Source organism: Dendropsophus ebraccatus, chromosome 12 (genome assembly GCF_027789765.1).
Source record: "Dendropsophus ebraccatus isolate aDenEbr1 chromosome 12, aDenEbr1.pat, whole genome shotgun sequence".
NCBI lineage: Eukaryota > Metazoa > Chordata > Amphibia > Anura > Hylidae > Dendropsophus > Dendropsophus ebraccatus.
This window is the reverse complement of record NC_091465.1, coordinates 44,594,850-44,616,801: the sequence shown is the minus strand read 5'-3', so window position 1 is coordinate 44,616,801 and position 21,952 is coordinate 44,594,850. Positions and strand designations below refer to the sequence as shown.

At 42.2% G+C, this 21,952-nt stretch overlaps 2 protein-coding genes across 4 annotated transcripts in view; one reads left to right on the top strand and one right to left on the bottom strand.

The window, feature by feature from the left end:
- The window catches only part of LIG1 (DNA ligase 1), an 82,769-nt gene extending 62,935 nt beyond the window's left edge, over nucleotides 1-19,834 (top strand). For all 3 annotated transcript variants that reach the window (XM_069949088.1, XM_069949087.1, XM_069949089.1), the window contains exons 21-27: nucleotides 46-190; nucleotides 285-367; nucleotides 2,008-2,160; nucleotides 2,816-2,869; nucleotides 3,883-4,026; nucleotides 10,680-10,772; nucleotides 19,677-19,834. In XM_069949088.1, coding sequence (XP_069805189.1) covers nucleotides 46-190; nucleotides 285-367; nucleotides 2,008-2,160; nucleotides 2,816-2,869; nucleotides 3,883-4,026; nucleotides 10,680-10,772; nucleotides 19,677-19,754 — 750 coding nt within the window. In that variant the 3' untranslated portion in view covers nucleotides 19,755-19,834. The remainder of the gene's footprint in view (nucleotides 1-45; nucleotides 191-284; nucleotides 368-2,007; nucleotides 2,161-2,815; nucleotides 2,870-3,882; nucleotides 4,027-10,679; nucleotides 10,773-19,676) is intronic.
- The window catches only part of SHISA7 (shisa family member 7), a 374,289-nt gene that overhangs the window by 260,971 nt on the left and 91,366 nt on the right, over nucleotides 1-21,952 (bottom strand). The window lies entirely within an intron of this gene.

The following is a 21,952-nucleotide window of genomic DNA, read 5'->3' as shown; positions in this document are numbered from 1 at the left end:
ATTTTTAAGCATAAGTGGTACTTTTTTTTGTCAATTTCCTTTTAGTCTTTAGTTACAGAACCATTTTCGAAACGGAGGCAACTACTTAGAGACTCCTTTACTGAACTTGAAGGACAGTTCATGTTTGCTACATATATGGATACTTCAAACACAGATGAAATTTCAGAATTTCTTGATCAGTCTATAAAAGGTATTTTGCTCGTATAAATTGAACACTCTGTATACCTTTTATATACATTTACATTGCTGATTATTTCTCTCCCATAATGTCTTCTCTTATTTAGATTCTTGTGAAGGTTTGATGGTAAAGACGCTGGACCAAAATGCAACATATGAAATTGCTAAACGGTCTCATAATTGGTTAAAGGTTGGTACTACCATATTTCTATACTCTTTTCTGTTATAGCTCTATCTTTCTGTCACACCTTGTATATGTTTTTTTTTAATGTTTTTAAAGAGAGTTCAGCTGCTTTGCACTAGTTCAGCTTGAGTGACTGGTCTCACTTTATACAAATGAGACGAGACATATGAACAAACAGCTGGGTGGGGAGATGTCAGCAAGACTGCCATTGCTGACAATGTGTGTTACTGCATTGTAAAAAATTTAACATAAAACTCTATGGGCTTCCTTCTTGAATTGCTATACACATTTATTATGACAGCTGCTGGTAACAAAAGTAAGAGCGCAGCACTTCTGAGTATTGTCTGCATGCGCATGCCTCTCTTTTTTTTTCTCTTTATAATTTTCAGTAGAAAAAAAAACTAATATTACATTGACAATCTTACATTAAAGCTAGGCTTAGAATTCCCAAACACTGCAGTGATGTGTGAAAGCAACCATAGGTTATCACAAGCAGTAATTTTACCTTATTTGTAACGGTACTTTAGACCACAGAAGCCAGATGTTACGCACTACAGTGTTTTGATTTATAAAATTTGTTGTTTTTTTTTTCTGTTTAAAGAAGGTTTTTTCAGGACAACTTGTGCTTTTTTTTTTTTTTTATAATTGTCTTATCTTGTTTGTGGGCCATTTTACCAATGATAGTTCATTAAAATGGCCAAAACTTTCAGAACGTTTTCTTAGACCTGTTTACAAAGCCATGTATTGGTTATAGATTCCTGTACCAATTACTGCTTAGTATGACACTTGGGGATGTTTTTTGATGGTTCCACATGTAAAATGCTAGAAGTAATCGTCTTGCAACATTGAATCTATAGCAGGAAATAGCCCATGCCATCAAACAGAAGCAAATATTTTCCCTTAAAATACAGTGTATAGGCAACTTGACCCTGACCTGGGCAAACATTACCTAGTTCTTGAAGCTAATTCAAAAATAATTATAAACCTTTAATTACATTCTTACTAGGATATATTCAGGGATGGTTTCAGGTTTTTGCGACAGAGCCTCAGCGGGCCCCTCTTCCATCCACTATGCACAATCATTTGAGACACCACTAACATACACACACATTATTGACACTGACTGACTGACACACACAGTACTTACAGTTCAGTCTTCTCCCTCTTGTTCTGCAGGACGCTCACAGGTCCGTCTCCTGTGTCTTCTGATGATCAGGCCTCATCCTGCTCTACAGTGAGTGGGCTGAACATCAGAGCACTGGACCCCTCTACCTCTCTGGGCTGCTAGAAGCACTGTGGGCCCCGGCACTTGCCCACGTAAGCCCTGTGCTGACGCTGAGGCTTAACTTAATATTCCCACACAGTGAAAACTGGTATACCAACGTTTTATAAAGGTATAATGACACTCTTGGCATACTTCTTCTAGTGCATTGGGTCCTTTATATACCTTACAGCAACACATAAGAAAGTTGGCCAGTCCCAATTTACTCCAACTTATTTCCAATGACTTTTATGTAAAGGTTTAATCTATCCCAAGTTATATAGGGAAGGCAAGGAAAGAAAACACCCACAAATGCAAGGCATGAGTCAGTTCACTGTAAAATGACTATTGGCACTGTTTTATTTTATCTATTTATTTATTATAGTTAAAAAAAGACTATTTAGAAGGTGTAGGAGACACATTGGATCTGGTGGTAATTGGTGGGTACTTGGGCAAAGGAAAACGAACTGGCATTTATGGAGGATTTTTACTGGCATCATATGACGAAGAAAGTGAAGAATATCAAACCATCTGCAAGGTTTGTCTGAAATAATACAGCCTAATTTGGTCAAATGGGTTTTCACAGGTTATTCCCTTTTTAAAGCATGTTTAATGGGTGTGTATATGGGTTAAAGACCATATTTACAGTGGCAATTATCCACACTTATATCAGCATGATGTTCTTAAGAATGTTACTATGAGACTTTTATTATCAGATTTGTTAAACCGTGTCAGTAAGTGGCAGTAATTTAATATTTGGATAACTACTAAAATTCATATTGGTAGACATAGTATTACTACTTTATCTGAGTGCAGAGCGCTAGGCTTCAGCTGCTTGTTGGTATTAGAGAGCAGAACAGAATAGTGACTACAGCTTATTTACTTAGGGGTTTAGAGTATTAAACATGACATACAGATAGGCACTTTCAGCTGAAAACATAGCAGGTTGTGCATCAACAAATGTCACATTGTTAAGCTGGATCTCATCATCTTGGCTTTTGTACAACTGCACATGAGCTGATGTGTGTTGTTTGTGTTGGTTATTTAGCCTTATGGGCATTTAGTGTCTTTTATAATATAAAGGTGTGATCAGTCACTTTGTCATAAGGGCATGGTGAGTGTATAGGGCACAGATGACACGTGTATTTTATGCACTTATATTTTTTATGACTTGCTCTTTTTGTTTTATTTAGATTGGCACAGGATTTACAGATGAAGACCTAGAAAAACATCACACTTTTCTAAAGGTAATTCTGTATGTGGTGCTATCCTGTAAAGTAGTTATAGTACCTTTTAACTTCCAGATTACAAAAATATGAAAAAATGGCATTTAAATTAATGAGAATATAAACCAGTATAATAAGTACATAACCAGTAAATAAAGGGAAATTGTGTATAGAGCACTGGTCATTCCACATCTGGAATAGTGGCCCATGATGTGCATCTGTAATCATACACATTAATTTAATAGGTGGATCTGCGTCGCAAATACAGTCAGTATAATGGCTTGCTTGTTTTTTGAGGGGGTTTCGTTGGATGCATATGTGGGGCCATATAAAACTATGGGTTCTTAGTCTGTTCGTATTTGTTAGTTCGCAAATGTGGACAGAATAAATGCATGTGTGAAAAGGGGCTTAAAACTGATAAAACCACCAACAAATCATAGAAGACAATGAGGTGCACCAAAGAAACTTTAAATTAATTAGAATTCATCACCAATGCTTTACTCAATTTGTTAATAAAAAGACAAAAAAAGAACTGTTTTATTGCTGTTTTTACTTATTTTCTTTAGTGTGTAAGTCACATCCATGGTATATAGAGTCAGTATTTTAAACACGATACTCCGTAGGAAGACCTTCAAGAACATTTATAAGAGTTACTTTTTTTTTTTTTTTTTTACTAAAAGGTTTGTCAGATGCCACCTGGCACACCATTACCACTGACTAGTGGGTATAGGGGCTTGCCATTATTGACAAGGGGAAATCTTTATATTCAGTTTTCAGTTTGCTCATAGTATTTCCAGGAGCAATACCAGAGAAACTGTGCAATACACTTCTAAGGGTGCACTATGTGTTTTTTTTTTTTTTTTTTACACACACACACCGCTTAAATTCACTGATTGTGGGCTGCAGCTTGCTGTGTGAACGTGGCCTAACAGTGCTGTGTGTGAAGTTTATGATGATGGTCTTTTAATAAATTAAATGTTTTGGAATGTTGCTTGAAATTCTCAACCAAGATATATTTTTGTTGTCTTTTCTAGGATCATGTAATTGATAGTCCAAGAAGTTACTACCGCTGGGACAGTTCTGCAGAGCCAGACCAATGGTTTGAACCAGTTCAAGTCTGGGAAGTGAAATGTGCAGATCTTTCTATTTCCCCTGTCCATAAGGCAGCGATTGGACTGGTATGTGTTCATCACTCATAAAGCTGTATATGTAATTAAAGCATATCTGTCACCTTCTTGCTAGATACAGGGCTCCAGACTAAAAAATTTACCTAGGAGCCATTGGCTCCTAACCTGAAAAATTTAGGCGCCAAATAGAATATTTGGTCGCCAACATTTTAAAACATGTAAAATTAATGTTATGTTTAATGGGACTTACTGTGTGCAGAGGCCACGGCAGCATCCTCCTTTAGATTCTCTCTTTTCTTAGTTTGAAAACGTTCAACATGGAAACTTGCAACTTGACAACCATATACAGTCTGACTCAGTACTTCAGCTTCACTTGGCTAGCCTATTAATGAGGCTTACTCTTCTGAACTTGAACTTAAAAGCTTGCAACTTGACAACAATATACAGTCCACTAGAATGTGTGAGGTGGTCTACAAGTCAGGTTCTGAGTCAGTGTCACTGACTCCCAGTATGTAAGTGCCCCGTGGCCATCCTTTATATTGTGGCCTTCTCTTCCTCTTTGAGTTGAACCAGCGCTTCACAGAGGGCTCAGGATTGAACAGTTCAAGGGAAGGGCCTTCGGAGCTTATGCGAATTAAGTCCTCCAGTGTTGAAATATGAAGAGAACTCCGGACTTGTGACTTGATTCTGTTTTGGGCAGAAAAACCCCTTTCGCATTGTGCAGCTGATATAGGAAGTATTAACATAATATGAATTAAATGTAAAACATTCCTAAAGTCAGTACAGTATGGCTCCTTTGAGATGACCGTTTCCCACAAACTGCTGTAAGAAAGGTCAGCAAACTGCCCTTTAACTAAAAATTTCAATTGCCTCCATTCAGCTTGGATTGCTTCCACTTCGCAGCCATTTTTTAACAAAATGGTTTTATACCATTTTGTTAATGTGTCAATCTCCTCCTCTCCATATGTAACAAGATCATCAGGCCAGGAATCATGACAAAAGACAGAGAAACACTGGATGATGTCTGGACAGCCTGTTCTACCCTCCTTCTCACTACTTAGCATTACTTCAATTCTTCGTTCCAGTTCACCAACTGTTACTTCCACTGTTCTTCTAATGTGGTCATTTAGGTTTTCCATAAACTCCTCCTGTGCACCAAAATCTTTTAGCTGGATATTCTGAAAAGCAATACACCTGGTATGACTCGTCTTGCGTCTTTTAGCCATTTGACTTGCTCTCTGTGTGCCAGTCTGCATTTCCTCTACATTAATTTTTTTATAAAACTCTTGCAATTTGCCATTTCTCAGTGGGACTTCTTTAAAGTTGTTAACTGTCATGATACACGTTTTAATGGCAGCAACTGCTTGGGGAAGGATGAGAGAGTTCTTCTGGAGAGTCAGACTTAACTTTGAGATCTCCCCAAAAAGGTCATGGAGGAAATGACAAAATGCAACAAACATCAGGTTCTCCATTTGCTGCACAATGTGCTTGGCTCTTCCTGAAATGTCACTATTTTTTGAGGATACAGAAAGATGTTCCATATAATGGTGCACAGCTGTGTACTGCCCTTGCCCAGTTTCTTGATCAAACGACAGGAAAACAGAGAGTGCCTGGAAGATATGAGGTAGCCAGCGCTGAGTCTTTACTGCTGAGGGACAGTGGATTTTACAGCCTAACTCTGCACCAATGACTCTCAACTCCCGTTTACTTTTGGGACTAAAGTGATAAGTCTTCCAGACAAGATGCAGAAGATCATATACTTTTTGGACCATAGGTAGACATTTTTGTGTATTTAACATGGCCAGTTCCAAACGATGCGGTAAGCAGTGAAATGAGAGTATATGCTCTCCTATCTCTTTTCTCATTAGGGCACCTATACCACCTGATGCACCCATATTGACACTAGCTCCATCTGCACCAAAAGCACTGAGCTTATGGTGCCACCAATATGGATCTCTGTGGTCTGCACTAAAAATATCTCCAATACTTTCTAGTATTCCCCGAGCATGGCTATGCTGAAGTGCACCTAATCCTACCAGACGGTTCACAGGGACACCTGACAAAATATACCTGCAGTATACTATCACATTATCACTTCCTGATACATCAGTTCCACAGTCTGTTATGATTGAAATGTAAGTTGCCTTTGCAGCTTCATTTAATGTTTGAGCTTTAAATTCCTCTGCAATGCAACCAATAATCTCTGCACATGCAGTGTCATTGTCATATGTCTTGGATATATCCATTCCATTTTTCTTCATAAGTAAGATTTGAGCCGCATACTTTGTAAATGGTAGCTCTTCACGTGCTATCATGTAGGCCACATTAAATTTAATCTTCATTTCTTTAAAGTCTTTCTCAGCTGTTTTTTCACAAGCATGAGCTACAGCACGAGCTAAAGGTGTCTGTTTTGGGGCACTCCTAGCTATTATACAGTCACGAGCATTTTTATGCTTCAGACTATCTCCATGTTTTTTTATTGTTTCTTTCTTGAAATGATCTGTTCCTTTAATGAAATCTGTCTTTCCAGCAACATCACCTGCCTTGGAACAAAACTCACAGTACATCACTCCTTTCTCTTTATTGTATTTAAGCCAAGGAAATTCCTGAAGCCACACACTCTTAAAATGTCTGCTCCTGTGGACGGAAATTCTTGTTGCACTGCTGGAATTGCTTGCTTGATCTGATGTGCCGTTTTCACTGACTAATGAAAGCGTTTCATCTGAATTATCCTGATCTATTATAGTAGACTGGCTGAAAGATGCATGAGCATCCTAAAAAAAAATCTGTAATTTTATGTTTCGCCATTGAGCCAATTGCAGTAGCCTGTATATAACAATAAGGATAATTACCTAATTGTCATGGACAAGTCCATTATATTAGTAATATAAAAGCCCAGGCCCCCCCCCCCCCTGCTGCCGGTGTGTTCCCTCAGCCAGCTGCCATCTTACCGGCAATGATCTACTATATATATATATATATATATATATATATATATATATCTATCCCGGCAGCCGATGACATATAGCCCCTGTGACAATGTATATGGGAAGTGGTACTGTGCAGTGTATACATACACACACACTGAGGGAAGTGGTACTGTGCAGTCTATATATACAGACAGAGGGAAGTGGTACTGTGCAGTCTATATATATACAGACACTGAGGGAAGTGGTACTGTGCAGTCTATATATATACAGACACTGAGGGAAGTGGTACTGTGCAGTCTATATATATATATACAGACACTGAGGGAAGTGGTACTGTGCAGTCTATACATACAGACACTGAGGGAAGTGGTACTGTGCAGTGTATATACATACAGACACTGAGGGAAGTGGTACTACTGTGCAGTGTGTATACATACAGACACTGAGGGAAGTGGTACTGTGCAGTGTATATATATACAGACACTGAGGGAAGTGGCACTGTGCAGTCTATTACACATACAGACACTGAGGGAAGTGGCACTGTGCAGTCTATTACACATACAGACACTGAGGGAAGTGGTACTGTGCAGTCTATACATACAGACACTGAGGGAAGTGGTACTGTGCAGTGTATATACATACAGACACTGAGGCAAGTGGTACTGTGCAGTCTATACATACAGACACTGAGGGAAGTGGTACTGTGCAGTGTATATACATACAGACACTGAGGGAAGTGGTACTGTGCAGTGTATACATCCCCCCCACCCCCACGCACTGACTACCGCACCTGGCCACCATCACAATAGACACACTACCCAGGCCGCGGTCCCCCCCACACACATTACTGGCCGGCCGCCGCCCCTGCCGCCGCTACGGTTATACTCACCCAGTCACCAACAATCTAAGTATGGTGCCGCTGGGGTGAACTTGAGGATCCGCCGGGTGAGGAGAGGCGGGAGAGAGGCGCTGGATGAGTGTGGCGCCTCTGCGGCCGTCCGTCCAATGAATGACGGACGTGCTAGATGACGTCACTGGAGAAGCGTGTCCCCAGTGTGCGGAGACACGCTTCGGTGCAGCGTGCGGAAGGCGGTCACTGTCCTTAAAGAGACAGTGCGCCGCCGCCGGGGCCAGTCGCAAATGGCGCCCAGATTAATAAATCTGGGCGCCATTTGCAAAATGTCAGTCGCATTGGCGACCATTTTGGTCGCCATCTGGAGCCCTGAGATATGATGTTACATATCTGGGCAGATAGATGCTGCAACTCCAGTTTAACTCTTCAGCTGCTAACAAAAAAAAAAAAAACTTTACAAAAAAGCAATCAGCAGACTTAAAGGAGAAGTCAGGCGAAAATTTTCATGAAAGTATTGTATTGCCCCCCAAAAGATATACAAATCACCAATATACACTTATTACAGGAAATGCGCATAAAGTGCTTTTTTCCCTGCATTTACTACTGCATCAAGGCCTCACTTCCTGGATAATATGGTGATGTCACGACCCGACTCCCAGAGCTGTGCGGGCTGTGGCTGCTGGAGAAGATGATGGCAGGGGGACACTGAGGGACACAGAGCACTGGAGGGACACCAAGCATCCCCCTGCCATCATCCTCTCAGGCAGCCAAAGCCCGTCTGACCACTGGAATCCCCACCGGTCACAAGAATTTAGGTCTCTTGTGCCCTAAGTAAATTGAGCATCAACATTCATTCATCCACTGACCATTCATTGTAAGTGGGATTTTTGAATGTAGCAGAGTACAACACTTGTTATGTGCAGATGTTATAGAGAAAATGAATGGAGTGGTGGCTGAGCATATGTGACTTAAAACTACGCAGCCAAAGTAATTGATTATCTATGTTTTTTTCAAGCTGTCCCTACAACTTTCAGAGAGGCAGCCACAAAAGATGATGTAACACGCTTATATTTACATTATATATAAATTATAAATATCTATCTCCCTGTGTGTTGTCACCATAACATGGAGGGTCAATGGAATAAAAAAAAAAAATGTAATCCCATTTATAATTAATAATGTCATTTCCAACCAAGCCTTAACATTTGAAGGGATCCTGACTGTTCCCTAACAGCAGATGTCAAGGAAGCGAAGAGTTGAGCATGCTGAATTTCAGCATGTCTGATCCAGTTCTTCTTGGGGCATAAAACTTGACGCCAGAATTATTTGGCCATAACATGTTCCCGTTTGCATAGCTCACGTGTATGTGGGGATCGGCAGTGGTGGCCTGTGACGTGAACATTCATTCTGTGCTATGTAAAATTTTTGGCAGGCTTTGTGTGCTCTGCCTTAGAATATCAGGATCCCTTGGACTTCTATACCACCAAATCCCTCATTCGTTCTTTGGAATGTCTCCAGTCTCTTGTCTGTAACTTGAGTTGTATCTGTAGAATTTTTATTATTACTTTTTGTAGACCTTCAGGCAAGAGTAATGCACATGTGCTAATATTAAAACTACGACACAAAGGTGTTATCCCCATTTCAAATGACTGTCTAAGATCTTTTAGCCTTGATCTTTTAAAGTGTCACTGTTGTTAATTTTTTTTTTTTTTTTGCAGAAATCAATAGTCCAGGCGATTTTAAGAAACTTTGTAATTGAGTTTATTAGCTGAAAAATGAATTTTCATAATGAAAAAGAAGTTTGAAGCTCTCCCCCCGTCTTCACTGTTCTACTATTGAAAGAGAAAGTAGAGGCACCAAAACAGGACAACAAAGAGTTAATTTACATTCACATCACAGGCTCTCTCCTCTGCAGTCACCACTGACCTCTCTGACCTCTGAATAGCATTCTCAATAGCTCCCCCACTGTGTTATCCTTTGTCCTCGGCTCTCAGCTGCCCACTGTCTCGCACCTTCCTCCTCCCCCCTCCCCTTTCCATAGCACAGACAGCATCTGACTGATGAAAAAACAGTCAAGATTTCCTGATTCTGAGCAGTGGATGACAGAAAGGAGAGGAGGGGGGGACCTGGGAAAAGGCTTTTTGAATGCTGATGGCGTATTTGCCTAATAAACCCAATTACAAAGTTTCTTAATCGCCTGGACTATTGATTTCTGCAAAAAAAAAATTAACGACAGTGACTCTTTAAGACTCAAGAAACTTCATTGTTTGCAGTGCAGCTTCAATCGATGGAGAGGTGAAAGTTATAAATAGGATTGCAACTGTGAAGAGAAGTTGCATTAGGGGACTTGTGCCCATGCCAAACTTTTGCACCAAGGCCCATGACCCCTTAGCTACATCCCTACCCTTTTGTAGTCCAAACAGATAGGTATCCATATTTGGATTCCAAATCCAGACAGATAGTTAAAAAGTGATTTTTAAACTTTTAAAAACCCTGTGATCAGCAAACACCTGTTTGTTGGCTGATCGCTATCCCTATTACACATGTCTATAATGAGCCGAAAAGGTAGAGTAAAGGTGCCCTTAGTTATGGTAAAGCGAGCATTGCCGATATTTTATGCATCAGCAGCCCTTGTACTTACAGATTTTCAGTCAGTGATAGTATATGTTTATGAATATATAAGTAAATTTGATCAGACAGTAGCACTGCTGCTTCACAGGGATTATCCTACAAAGAAAAGTTGATCCTTATCCATTGGATAGGTTTTAAGTAGCTGATCAGTAGGGGGCTGACCGATCGAACCCTCCTTGATCACAAGACGTGAGAGATGTGATGTTCCCCGGAATAAATAGGTGCACAGCACATGTGCAGCCAGCTCTTTTTAAATATAAAATAAACTCACTTAATGTCTTTGGTTTTAGGTGGAAGATGAAAGGGGTATCTCCCTGCGTTTCCCTCGTTTCCTTCGTATTCGAGATGATAAAAAGCCTGAAGAAGCAACAAACAGTTTTCAGGTAACACATTACTTTAAATTATTATTCTGATATTTTCATTTTTTAATGTACATTTAGACAAAAATGACTTGTTTCTGCAAGAAACACAGGGGTATCTGCACCCCAAAATTTGTTACACCGATTTCTCCCGAGTATGGCAGTATGCTATATGTGACTTTATACTACTGTTTGGGCACCCAGCAGGGCTCAGAAGGGAAGGAGTGCCATTTTTAGTACAGATTTTGCTGGACTCGTTTTGGGGTGCCATGTTGCATATGCATAAGTTGCTAAACTTCTGATTTACCGGTACAGTGTTGATGCCTGAAAAGTAACCTCATTTAGGGCACTCTCTCCCTCAGCATGGGAGTGTGGAAATTAACAAAATGAAGAGTGTATAATGTCAATCTAAACCCAATCAAAGCATGACCACCCTTTGTCTTCAGAACCGCAGCAGTAGTTCTAGGTCAGTGTTTCTCAACTCCAGTATTCTCAGAAGGCCAGAAACGGTGGCTCAGTGGTTAGCACTGTAGCCTTGCAGCACTGGGGTCCTGGGTTCACGGAGAGAACATGCAAACTCTTTGCAGATGTTGCCCTTGGTGGGCCAACATCTGCAAAGACTTTGTATGTTCTCTCCGTGTTTGTGTGGGTTTCCTTCCACACCCAAAAACATACAGATAGGTGAATTTAGATTGTGGGCCCTATTGGGGACAGGGAGCAATAATTGGCAAAAACTATGTGAAGTGCTGTGGAATCTGTGTGCGCTATACAAATAAAAAGCATTATTATTATTATTATTATTATTATTATTATTATTATTATTATTAATGCCGTAGAAAGAACTCTTGATGCACTTACTATATGACTGTGAAATAGTAAGGAAATCCACAAAACATGACCTGTTGGGGGTAGTTTAGGACTGGAGTGGAGTGTAAATAGTTTTCATTAGAACTTTCCAGAAATGTTGCTGCTGTACAATCAGTTTAGTTCCAACTGCACACTGCCAGAGCTCTCTGGCTGCAGCCTAAAGGGTTAGTCTGGTGAGAAGAAGATGGCTAAATATAGATGAGGGAAAACTCAAGCATGCTCTGGATTTGATCGAACCCAAGCGTGTGTTGTTTGATTACTGGGGGCTGCAGAAGTTGGATGCAGCCCTAATGCTGCCTGGAAAATGTGGGTATAGCCATAGGCTGTATCCATGTTTTCCAGGATTTCCTAGGGCTGCATCCAACTTCTGCAGCCCGCAGTAATCAAATGTCACACGCTTGGGTTTGATCAAAACCAGAGCATGCTTGAGGTTCCCTCATCTAGCCTTCTGCTCACTGGCACTCACTTCATAAGATAACTTACTTCCAAGATGTGTTAGGGTAAAGTCTCGATCATTGTGTGCGGGCAAAACTACGCTCACACTGTGTCTCTGTCATTGAGGCATTGCAGCTATTTGACATTGCGGTAATCATGACTTAGCCCCGTGTCTTGCAAGAAGGCTTTTGCCGGAACAACCCCTTTAACCCGCACTATACGTTCTGTATAGGATCACTCGGCCATGTCGAACATTCCTGTGTATGGGATGGACGGGGGAGATACCTGACAGCTGAATGATTGTTTGCCCATCAGTTATTGAAGGTGTATACCTACCTTTAGAGAGAGCAGCAGGAAGGGGAGGGGTGGAAGGATAGTACAAGGTAGATGAGTGTAGAGAGGGGTCATTTTGATTCCTTTATTGATGGAGATAAGTCAGTTGCTGCCCATCTGAATAGCTACTTCTGCTCACTGTTTTCAGAAGGCGACTTTTACAATTACAAAGTGGTTGGACATAGCTTTGCCTCCAGCTGTAAAGTTTAAGCTCCAGTGTTTTTAGAGGCTGATATTTTAAAGGAACTTGCCCCTTTAGGGTGCATGCACACTACGAAATACGTGCGTAAAGGCTGCTGCACGTTCCGTCGCTGGCCCCTGCTCACAGGTGCGCGCATCTCCGTCTGTGCCGTAGACTCCATTCTAGGCACAGACTGATTCCGCCGTCTGTCGAAAGAATTGACATGTCTATTCTTTCAGCGGATGGTGGGATTGGCCCGACCATAAAATAGTGTTTATGTCACGGGCGGAGATGCTCACCGCCGCAAGCGGGTATGAGCGATGGTATCTGCGGCGGGCCGTATGCGCGAATTCCGTAGTGTGCATGCTAGAAACTTAGAAAGATTAGTGATCACCTAAAAATCAATACCTTGATGGATCCAAACAGCATGGCTTTACTGCAGGCAGATCATGTCAGACTAATCTCATCGATTTCTTTGACTAGGTCTAAAATTCTTCAATGTTAAACTTATTTTAAAGTATAGTTGATTTTCTAACACATTCCATATAACTTTTTACCCCAGTTGTATTGTATCAGAATGTAAGTAGGGAAAAGAGCACCCATGGCAAACTGCAGTGGCAGGGAATTACTCCTATACATCAATGTTGGCCAGCCCATAGGAATAGAGATCTCTCTTGCATTGTAGAAGAACCAAGTGCTATAGGGATTCAAGCTGTGCTAGTACTTATCAGCTAGTAAAGGCGGCAGCATCCTAACAAGTCATGATTTAAAAAGGCAGCTGGCATTTTTTTTACATGTGTACTTACGTAGCCACAAAAAGCTAAAGAAAAAAAAATTGTGATGCCGATGGATGCACATCATCACTTATTTTTTGCTGCTCCAGAGATTAGGTTGGCGGGGCTAGATTTCTTTTCATTAGGAGATGTCTGCCGGTTCATTTACATAGAGGGTCATATAATGATACAGGTGCAAGGTATGTGGCAAGTGAGATTTTAGGCACATTTGCTTTTACATAAGCATTTGGTGAGCTCAGGGAGACCAGCGAAAATAAATCAAATGGAGTACTCACCCCCCTTGGCAATAGGCTTTCCTCTCCTGGAGGGATATCTGGCTATTCCTGTGTTTTGAGACTTGTAACTGAGACTCCAAAGACCCCTCTTTTGCATATTTGTATTTAAAGGGGGCAATGCATCAGTATAGACTCTTCAGTGAGTACTCCATTTGATTTTTTTTTTTCCGCTGGTCTCCCTAAGCTCAGCGATTGCTGTGTTTTGTTGGTCTATTTTTCATTGCCCCTGTTAGCCAGAATCCTACTCCACACTGACGAGGGGCAACTACCTCGAAACGGCAGTCTGTGGATGATTGCCTGCCTTGGTAAACCCTTGTCATGTCGCAATACCCGCCACAGAGTTAGACTTTGACACAAAAAGGGGCCACTCTGGTATTTCCCTATTTGTGTTCCAATACTCGCAACCGAGTGGGACTTAAGGGGCTACTTATCAGGTTGGTTTGGTGATCTCCCCACTGGGAGTCACCCCCTTGGCAATAGGCTTTCCTCCCATGGAGGGATATCTGGCTATTCCTGTGTTTTGAGACTCGTAACTGAGACTCCACAGACCCCTCTTTTGCATACAAAAGCATTTGGATAGGAGGTTTCATCTATCAATAAGGGTCCCATTGGTTAGTGACAAATATATGTGCTGAACCCAAACCCTTTGCGACCCTCACCCCCTGACAAAGCTGGGAACCGCAGTGTATGTTTGGGATCACAGGTGGTCAGTATTCTCAATGGTGGTGGTGTATATATATTTTATTTTTTTGCATTGATATTGATTGTATATTCCTACATATACTAGATGTTTTGTATATTTTCTAATATTCATTCATGTCAGTTTGTAGGGACTGCAGACATTATTACTGTGTGTATTATTTATGCCTTATTCCTCCTTGGGCACTTTTTGTACGGGTTTTATTATGTTGGGTTGGATTTATACTCTATTTCCACTCCATGGATTTTCTTGGTGTTGGATTACCAAAACAAGTGGCAAACAAGGGTGAATAAGAGGGGGATTATCACTTTTGTTTTTCTACAGTACAAGACCACGGTGAGGAACAAAGAACTCTGCTATTAAGTGTCAGCAAAGGCAATATCTACACTCTCACTGTGTAAATTGAGCGGTATCATGTTAGTAATACGCCTTTATACTACATCTGGGAGATTGGCTCTCATACATCTTTATTACATCAAGGTGGGAATGGATCCAGGCATAAAATAGAAGTTTATTGGGCAGATGTTTGGCGAACTTTACTTTCTTTGCACTAGGATTTGTTAACACATTTGATAAAAAAAAATAAAAAAAGTGTGGGATAGCAAATCATCTGAAACACAGCGTGAAAATAGATTTATGGTGGAATTTGATTTGGGCAGCTTCTGACGGATGACGTATTTGACAGGTTGCACTCCAGAAGGGGGATTTAGCCTTCCTGGCTCCTAGAAGTATTATAAATCTTATTTGTGGAGAACGGCACTAAACACATGCTCTTCCATTTCATAATCATTATGAGGGAGCAGTTTTCCAGCAGGGCAGAAGTGAGATGAAGTGTGTCTTGTTTTTTTCCCCATGGTTGTCAGTGGAAGCTCATAAATGTATAAGAATACAATTACATTTTATAATGTGTATTAGACCAGGGTTTCTCAACCTGCGGGGCAAGTTGGGGGGTACGCAGGAGCCGGGCTGAGAGAAGCGGGAGCGCGGCAGTAAAGGAGCTGAAGGCGCACATGTCTGTGCACTGTGCCTCAGCTCCCCTGTCTGCTGCTGCAGTGTGAGGCTGGTAATGGTCGGGAAGGAGGAGGAGGCTGTGTGGTGCGCTGCCGGGGCTCCAGCAGCTTCCTGTGGGCTCCGGTCACCGTGCAGTACATGTACTGCGGGCTCTGTCTGTGAGGGAGCCGAGGAGAGGCACTGCGGCTGCTGAAGCATCCAGTTGACAAGTATCTCCCTGGGAAGAGTTGGCTGACTGCACTTGGCAGCTGCTGGAGGCCAGGGAGCACCACTATAAATGTAGGTAGTAGGCTTGGTGTTGGGGAGGGCAGGTTACTCAAAGGCTGGGGGCCACTGATATAGGATTTACTACCCCTGACTGATCCCGGGTATGTCCCGATAAGCTCCGCCCCTTGATAACAAGCCCCACCCCCTGGCGCCAACCGCAGGTTGTATGTGAACTCTCACTGCCAGTTAGGTCAACCAGCACATTGTATACCCGAGGAGGTCATCCAACACATTGTATACCCGAGGAGGTCATCCAGCACATTGTATACCCGAGGAGGTCATCCAGCACATTGTATACCCGAGGTCACACAGCTTTCCAGCATCTTATACTCAGTATGATTCCCAGTGTCCCCAGTACCTGGCTACATGGGGCGGGTAACTGGCTACATGGGGAGGGTAACTGGCTACATGGGGGGAGGTAACTGACTACATGGGGAGGGTAACTGGCTACATGGGGGGAGGTATCTGACTACATGGGGGGAAGTATCTGACTACCTGAGGGGGAGGTATCTGACTACATGAGGGGGAGGTATCTGACTACATGAGGGGGAGGTATCTGACTACATGAGGGGGAGTTATCTGACTACATGGGGGGAGGTATCTGACTACATGAGGGGGAGGTATCTGACTACATGAGGGGGAGGTATCTGACTACATGAGGGGGAGGTATCTGACTACATGAGGGGGAGGTATCTGACTACATGAGGGGGAGGTATCTGACTACCTGAGGGGGAGGTATCTGACTACCTGAGGGGGAGGTATCTGACTACCTGAGGGGGAGGTATCTGACTACCTGAGGGGGAGGTATCTGACTACATGAGGGGGAGGTATCTGACTACATGAGGGGGAGGTATCTGACTACATGAGGGGGAGGTATCTGACTACATGAGGGGGAGGTATCTGACTACATGAGGGGGAGGTATCTGACTACATGAGGGGGAGGTATCTGACTACATGAGGGGGAGGTATCTGACTACATGGGGGAGGTATCTGACTACATGGGGGAGGTATCTGACTACATGGGGGAGGTATCTGACTACATGAGGGGGAGGTATCTGACTACATGAGGGGGAGGTATCTGACTACATGAGGGGGAGGTATCTGACTACATGAGGGGGAGGTATCTGACTGCAAAAGGACATACCTGGCTGCATAGTGTGGAAGTATCTTGCTACATGCGGACATATCCAGCTGCAAGGGGCATACCTAAAAGAAAGCGACATACAGCTACAGGCTACATGGGTGAAGTGGGCATACTAGGCATCCATAGGTCATACTTGGCTGCAGGGGGCATATCTGGTTGCAAGGGACATACTTAGCTACTGGCATATCTGGCTACAGGAGACATTACATCCAGCTACAGGGTGGGCATTAATACCGGCCAAGGAGAGCATTAATATTGGGAAGAGGGCATTATTATTTCTACATGGGGCATTTTTCTTTTTAATTTTTTTTGCCATTTTTCTGTCAGAAAAATTGTATTAATAAATTACCCTTAAGGGAGGTGCCCATTTTTTTTTTTTTTTCCTGTTGTTCTGCATTGTTGTGGGAAGAATATTAAAGGAGATAGGGAATTTAGAGGAGGGAGGAGGGGAGGAAGGAAAAGAGAAAGAAAAGACCCAGCAATATGGAAAAGTCTATTATCGTACCTCAAGGGGCCAAAAGAATTTCCATCATGTATGGGATTCATGGGTACAATGAGATTATTGATTATTATGTTTATGCATATATATATATATACTTTGTTTTTGTTTGTTTTTTCTCTTTTTCTCCTCCTTTTCCTCCGCTTCCCCTCTTCCTCCTTCACGGCATGGGTGGGATGGGTGGGGTTGGTTGGGGTTTTATAGGGGTTAATAAAGATTTTTTTAGATTGTATGGGTTGCAGATAACAGTCCGTATTTCCTGAGGGGAACACGTAATGATATGATGGACTAAAAATTTGTGATTCATGTCTGTGTATGTGTATTATGTATGATCTTGAATAACTTATTGTAACCCATTAATTATGTATAGTGAATTGTTAAATGTATATTTTGGAAAATAAAAAAATATTTGAAATTAAAAAAAAAAAAAAAGGGAGGTGCCCTTTAGGGTGCAGTTGAAAATCAGTCCCCCAAAGTAATTTTTTTTTAAATCACAATTTTGTATTTTCACTTTGATGCCCTTTTTTATGTCAACCACTGAGTAGTTTGGGCTGTTTTCAAGTGCATTTTCTTCAGGACACCTCACTTAGGGGTCAATTATGATTAATATAAATGTTCTGTTAAAAAAAAAAAAAAAAAAAAAAAGAGGGGGCTAAAAAAATCCTGTGAATAAGAAAACAACAGACTTAGCATCATACAGGTCAGTCACATTGTTATGGGAGGATGTGATCTGGGAATCAACTGGTGACAGAGACTGCATACTAGGGCTGGGCGATATTGGCCTAAATCAATATCGCGGTTTATCACATATATAGCTGCGGTAACGATAAATGGACGATAACTATGACACGCCCCTTTGTAAGCAACACCCCCTTTTACAAGCCACACCCACTTGGCCATACCAAACTGGGAATATTATGTTTTTAAAAAAGTACAGTAACTCAATGAGCAGCAACCCAAACTATGTACACACCACAGGTCGTGTATATACAGCATACAGCTATGGACACACCACAGGACATGTATATAGCTATGTACTATAGGGACTCAGAGTGTATACAGTATGATGTGTATGTAGTATATACAGGTTAATCTGTCATCTATCAATCTATCATCTATTTCCTCTGCCTATCTATCTCCTATCTATCTATCCATCTATCTCCTTGATCAATCAATAGATAGATAGATAGGAGATAGATAGATAGATAGATAGATAGATAGGAGATAGATATAGATAGATAGGAGATAGATAGATAGGAGATAGATAGATAGATAGGAGAAAGGTAGATAGATAGATAGATAGATAGGAGATAGATAGAGAGATAGGAGATAGATAGATAGAGAGATAGGAGATAGATAGAGAGATAGATAGATAGGAGATAGATAGATAGATAGATAGGAGATAGATAGATAGATAGATAGGAGATAGATAGATAGGAGATAGATAGATAGGAGATAGATAGATAGGAGATAGATAGATAGGAGATAGATAGGAGATAGATAGGAGATAGATAGGAGATAGATAGGAGATAGATAGGAGATAGATAGGAGATAGATAGGAGATAGATAGGAGATAGATAGGAGATAGATAGGAGATAGATAGGAGATAGATAGGAGATAGATAGGAGATAGATAGGAGATAGATAGGAGATAGATAGGAGATAGATAGGAGATAGATAGGAGATAGATAGGAGATAGATAGGAGATAGATAGGAGATAGATAGGAGATAGATCTATCTACCTATCTATCTCCTATCTATCTATCTATCCATCTATCTCCTTGATCGATCAATAGATGATAGATAGCTAGATATGCTTGTGCTTGCCGCGGAAACTGGCGAGAAGGGTGGTGTGCCATGCCGGGCGGGTGACGCGGGGCGCTCTGACACGCCGAGAGGTTGGGAGACGCGGGGGCGGGCGGGTGGCGGCTCCGTTGTGCTGTGCCGGGCGATGCGGGGCGCTCTGACACGCCGGGGGGTTGGGGGACGTAGGGACGGGCGGGTGGCGGCTCCGTTGTTGCTGTGCCGGGCGGGTGATGCGGGGCGCGCTCTGACACACAGTGCTAGTCTCTTATGTGCTGTCTGTGCATCCCTGCACACACAGCACACGAGACATCCTTCAACCTGTGCAGCTTAGGGCTCAGACGGGTAGATGAAAGTGAAAATACCGCAGATACCGTCCTGGCAAAGTTGAGGTCGGTTAACCGACGCCAGTGACGGTATCTGTATTTTCACGGTATACCGCCCAGCCCTACTGCATACAGAGCCTATGGTTGCAGTGTGATCTCTGCATTATTAAGGCAATGTTTGTAATCAATCGTATCCTTGGGGGTACTTGGCTCGAAAAGGTTGAGAAACACTATTAGACGTTCAATTTTATGATTTCTATACTGATATCTTATTCTGTTTTTTATCTTTATCAGGTTGCAGAACTATACAAAAAGCAACAGCAAATTCAGAATGTAGGTTCTACAGAGAAAGAAGACGATGACTTCTATTAGAAAAGTGCAAGATTGTTGTCATGGCTTGGGATAAACAGTACACTTATTGTGCTTTTTTATTTTTTAATAAAGATTTCTTTATAGGCTTCATGTGGTCATCAAATCATTTAACAGGGCTGTCCATGTAATACAAAAGAAAACTTTACTCACCTGTTTAAGCCCAGCCATGTCTAAAGTTGCTCCTCTGGTCGTCCTCTCTGGGTTTGTTACATAGCTGCAGTAATGACATACACCATACATACAACCATCTATAAAATTGTTCATATTGTGGGGAATAGCTCTGGTCGATCCTAGGTAGCAGTGCAGTAAGCAGGGACACAGACAGGGTAACGTCCAATTTAAGTGTTTTTATTTCACACTTAGCGTCAAAACACAAAGCAAACCTTAACAAAGGCTTAAACACAAATAAACCCTGCTCGGCTGAGCACTTACTAGTACATAACCAATCCCTGACTATACATGGGACCAACTATCCAGCCCCCGGGTACAAATAACAAAGTATGGTGTGGCCCATGCAATACCTTCAGTATTCCAGCAGACAGGGATGAGGCCATCCCTGGGTAGCATCGACCTTGTTGACCTGGGGCTTAATTATACCTCGTCCAATCACATACCCCAAGTAGCGCGTCTCCTCCATCCCAACAGCACACTTCTTGGGGTTTGTAGTGAGGCCAGATGCCCTTAGAGAGTCCACTACGGCCTGTACTTTGGCCAAGTGACTCTCCCAGCCATAGCTGAAGATGATAATATCATCCAGATATGCTGATGTGTATCTCCTGTGAGGCTTCAGCACTATGTCCATTAGGCGTTGGAACGTCACGGGGGCCCCGTGAAGTCCGAACGGTAACATGACATAGTGGAAAAGACCCTCAGGGGTGATGAGGGCTGTCTTTTCTTTAGCGCTCTCCGTTAGTGGTACTTGCCAGTATCCCTTGGTGAGATCGAGCGTAGTGAAATACTGAGCGCTTCCCAGTCTTTCAATAAGCTCGTCTACACGTGGCATGGGATAGACGTCAAATTTGGAAACTTTGTTTAACTTTCTAAAATCGTTACAAAAACGAAGAGTCCCACCTGGTTTGGGAGTCAGAACAATGGGACTGGCCCATTCACTTTTGGACTCTTCTATGACGCCTAACTGTAGCATGTTCCGTACCTCTTCTGCAATGGCCTGCCGACGTGCCTCAGGGACTCTGTATGGTCTTAGACAAATTTTTACCCCTGGCTCTGTGACAGTCATGCTTGATTACAGATGTGTGCCCAGGTAATTCCGAAAACACGTCTGTATTCCTGGCTACAAATTCCCTAGCCTCTTGGCATTGTCCTTTTGTGAGGGTTTCCGAAATTGTCACCTCCGCACCGGCCACCGCAGGCGCAACTGTAGCCTTAGGGGGTAGTACAAAAGGGAGATTAGCTGGAGACCTTTCTGTAAGCAGACTCTCCCTGTCCTTCCAAGCTTTCAGCAAATTGACATGGTACACCTGCTCGGGCTTCCTCCTACCAGGCTGACGTACCCTGTAGTTAACTTCCCCCACCTGCTCGATTATCTCATAGGGTCCCTGCCACTTGGCAAAAAATTTGCTTTCCACGGTGGGAATTAGAACCAAAACCCGGTCGCCCCGGGTTAAAGGTCCTTCTTTTTTTTTTTTTTTTTTTTTTTTAATCAAATAGTGTTTATTAGAAGTTTTGTATTATAAAAGTACACAGAACTACAGGGAGGCTAGCACAGTAGCTCAAACCCTGCTCAAAACAGTACAAAACAGGAAACTAGGAAGATAAAAGGAAAAGGAAGTAAGAGAAAGAAAAAGAAACTCAACAAATTGGCAACAACCAACCTAGTCCGAAGAGGCAACCCTTCAGAAGAGGAGAAGCATACAGCAGTGCAAACAGCCAACCAGTAAATAGGTTCTATATCCTCCATTATAAGCAAAAACTCCTAGATACATAATTAGGTGGCCGGTGAGGGAGAGAGCCTGCCTCTAGTAAGTGACAGCGGTGCCATGCCGGGGGTGTCTAGCCAAGGGGCCCAGATCTTCTCAAACTTTTTCATTGCCTCCCGCTTTTCATAGGCATATTTATCATTGGCAATAAGCCAATTGACTTTAGCTACAAAGACAGTAGTCGTCGGAGGGTCCTGGTCGAGCCAGGATTGAGCTATCAGCTTCCTAGCCATATACAATATTCTAGCAACAGCTATTTTA